Source organism: Rhea americana, unplaced genomic scaffold, assembly GCF_003343005.1.
Source record: "Rhea americana isolate MKP2758 unplaced genomic scaffold, rheAme1 scaffold_42, whole genome shotgun sequence".
NCBI lineage: Eukaryota > Metazoa > Chordata > Aves > Rheiformes > Rheidae > Rhea > Rhea americana.
In genome coordinates this window covers 2,922,910-2,925,921 of record NW_028186557.1, presented here as the reverse complement: position 1 = coordinate 2,925,921, position 3,012 = coordinate 2,922,910, and the positions used below count along the sequence as shown (strand labels likewise).

Genomic DNA, 3,012 nt, shown 5'->3' with positions numbered 1-3,012 from the left:
CTTATAAGTGCCAGTTTAGGGAGAGCATATCATAACATTTTATGAAAACAACATATTTAGAAAATAAATAAGAAAAATAACACTGCATCTCAAAGCATGTGTGCTTGATGAACATATACATGCTCTTGCAGCAACTGCAATAATGTATTCTTACATGAAATGAAAAGAGAAGATGAAATGCTTTGTACTTTAACTTAAGAAACTGAAAACATTTGTCAAGGCTAAGTAGCAAAAGAATTTAAAAGGAAGTCAAAGGTATTCAAAAGAATGTAAATGGCTTTGTATTTTGTAAGGAAGAATGAAAACCTTTCACGGAAGGAGACTGCGATGATCTCTGATCCTGTCCAAATGCAAATGGAAAACTAAAGTCATCTTTCCCATCTCCAAATGCATGAGAAGACGATTCCGAGTGGAAGGGAAAGGCAAATGCATCTTCGTTTTCTGATTTCCCAAATAAGCTTCCTGTATGGAATACACATTGAATTAATTATTAGATTAAATCTTACTGAAAGAATACTGCATTCAGCATAGTATATTTTTGTAATAATGTTGTACTGCCTACATCGTGTTGAGCCTAGAGTTGTGTGTTTATTTATGCATTGCAAATGGTGCTTCAAGGAGGGTATTTCTAGGAAGCTATGTCGAAAGGAGTGTGAAGTACATAAATTATTTATAACAATACTTATTGGCAATGCACTGTGTGAAATATTTTGAGTATTAAGCAGCAGAAGTCTTTGTTCTTTAGAGGTGAAAGAATTCATACAAAGGTATCAACTTACAATGTGACAAACAACAGAAATATTTTGAGAAGTAAAGGTAAAGACAGAAAAGCCATTTATACCTCTTGTGTTTTATATCTAGTAACACAAAATCCACCTACTTTCCTCTAAAAGAGTTATGTATGCACACAAACTTCTATTTATCCATTTCAATAAAGTAGTTTTGCATGTGTAGCACCTCCAAAAACTCACTTTTCTTATCAATAAAACCAGGATTTCACACTGAATGTGTAAACATGCACGGCTCGCTTAGTATGAGTGGAAGATACAGTTTATTAGGTCTGATTCTCCTCTCTCTCACTTCTGCTATTTTTATATTGTGTACTTCCACTGGTTTAAATCAGTGAAAGTCAGTTTACCCTTTAGATTTTTCTAACAAAATGGAAAACTCTATTTTCATTTTAGCTGAGGGCTAAAAAAGCCCAACAGGTGTAGTCTTCTAGCACTGAACTGGTAGCCATAAGCAGTAGCAACCAAGTACTATATCTTTTTACATTACAAGGCTTTTATGAATGAGAAAGCTTACAAAACTCTGATACTATTAAATTTTCTTTTCTCTTGCAGCTCCTCCTAGAGTTTGCTGCAAGCATACCTAACACAATCCTTATTTCTTTCATTCCCACACGTCTTTTTTTCATGACATCCAGTACATTTCAAGTGCGAAGGGCAGGATATGCAGTGAAAGATTTATGCTGGTCAAAATACAAGTGTACACAATCACTGAATTACAAGGTCACAAATCAATATATAATGATTGAATATCCTTTTAGACAAGCAAGACTGCCTTGTTAAGCAGGATCATTAGTTTGTCAGTCATACAAGCACAAATAGAAGAGAGCTAGTATATACAAGTGCTTTTCACTTTCAAACTTACCAATATCTTTGTGTGGGGACACGGGATTTAAGTTTCCTGCAGAAAAACTTTCACCTGTCTGAAATGTAACAGTTGTTTTATTTAGCAATTGAGACATGAAATATAACCTCTAAGTCTGATATGCAATAAGTTCATTCTGAGATTGGTGAAAAAGATGCTTTCCCAGTGCATGTTCACATCCTTTATAAACTCTACATTACAAATTTTATTACAGTTCTTAAAATTGCAAGGTAAACTTTGAAGACAAAGTTTATCGTAATACTTGCTTATATTTCAGCAAACAGACTCCCTCTGCTCTTCAAAATGCATCAGTCTAAAAACTGACCAAAATCTGGTCTGACTTTCTGCTGTTTTTTAAACTAAAAAGAATCAAAATACTTTCATTCTGTGAAAACCTCTAAGCAGTAAAAGAACTACTCCCTCATGAGTAGGAACCGACAATACCAGAAGGAGCAGTAGTATAACCACTCTTGAGAAATAGTCCCATGGCTAGATTTGTAATTGATACAAAACTCCAGTCCAACTTCTGACAGTTCCACGTGACTGCTGGAGGCTGCTAAACTCTTGATTTCTGCTGCTGAGCAGGCACAGAATAACATGGCTTCTGACAGCATTAGGTGACTTAGCACCTATTTCTTTTCTAAACAATTCACAAACTGTCCACTAGCCTACTGATCCCCTGCATACAGCTTATGCTAGAAGATACCACCTATGCATGTCTTGCCAAACACAAAATAAAAGACATTCTTCTTCCCTCCTCCAACTTCTCTCTAGTTACTTCAAGAACTGAGCACACCCCAGGAATATGAGATAGTTGGATTCAGATCCCTTATTTATATCACGGAGTTTGAATCTATATTGCCAGCAAGCCATACCTAACCACTGAACTGTGCTCTTATGTGCCTAAATAACCCAATTATCTATCTGTTAGGCCAAGGAAAATAAAAACAGCTCTATAGCACTGTAGCTAGGGAATCTTCAAAGGAAAAGGAAAACCTGGATTCAAATCCCTCTTCCAATTAGTTAGCTACCTAAATCCTCCATTTAAATAAGGCTGCTAAGTCTTATTTGCTTTTCAAAATTCCTGATAGATACTCCTCTCTTTGTTCCCTCTCTGTTCTGCTTTTTGTGGGGAAAAAAACTAATATTCTTAAGTAACTGCTCCCCTTCAGCAACACAATAACAGGCGGGCTTGGCATGAGAGTTGTGAATTCTGCTAGGGTACCTTAAGTTTTACATTGCAATACTTAACCAGAAACCTTTTTGTGAATCTAGTCCCCCTATGTATCTGCACAAGAGTCTGTCATACCATTGCCCGTGTGGGAAAGATCTATACTTGATCAGAAGTCATCTTAGTAG

General features: G+C 36.0%; 1 protein-coding gene across 1 annotated transcript in view; it reads right to left on the bottom strand.

Moving 5' to 3' along the window:
• Nucleotides 1–259: 259 nt before the first annotated feature.
• CUNH14orf39 (chromosome unknown C14orf39 homolog) overlaps nucleotides 260–3,012 on the bottom strand; it is a 30,459-nt gene continuing 27,706 nt past the window's right edge. The window contains exons 16-17 of the mRNA XM_085314993.1: nucleotides 1,654–1,711; nucleotides 260–462 (exon numbers count right to left, since the gene is read on the bottom strand). Of these exons, the coding sequence (XP_085171119.1) occupies nucleotides 260–462; nucleotides 1,654–1,711 (261 nt within the window). The remainder of the gene's footprint in view (nucleotides 463–1,653; nucleotides 1,712–3,012) is intronic.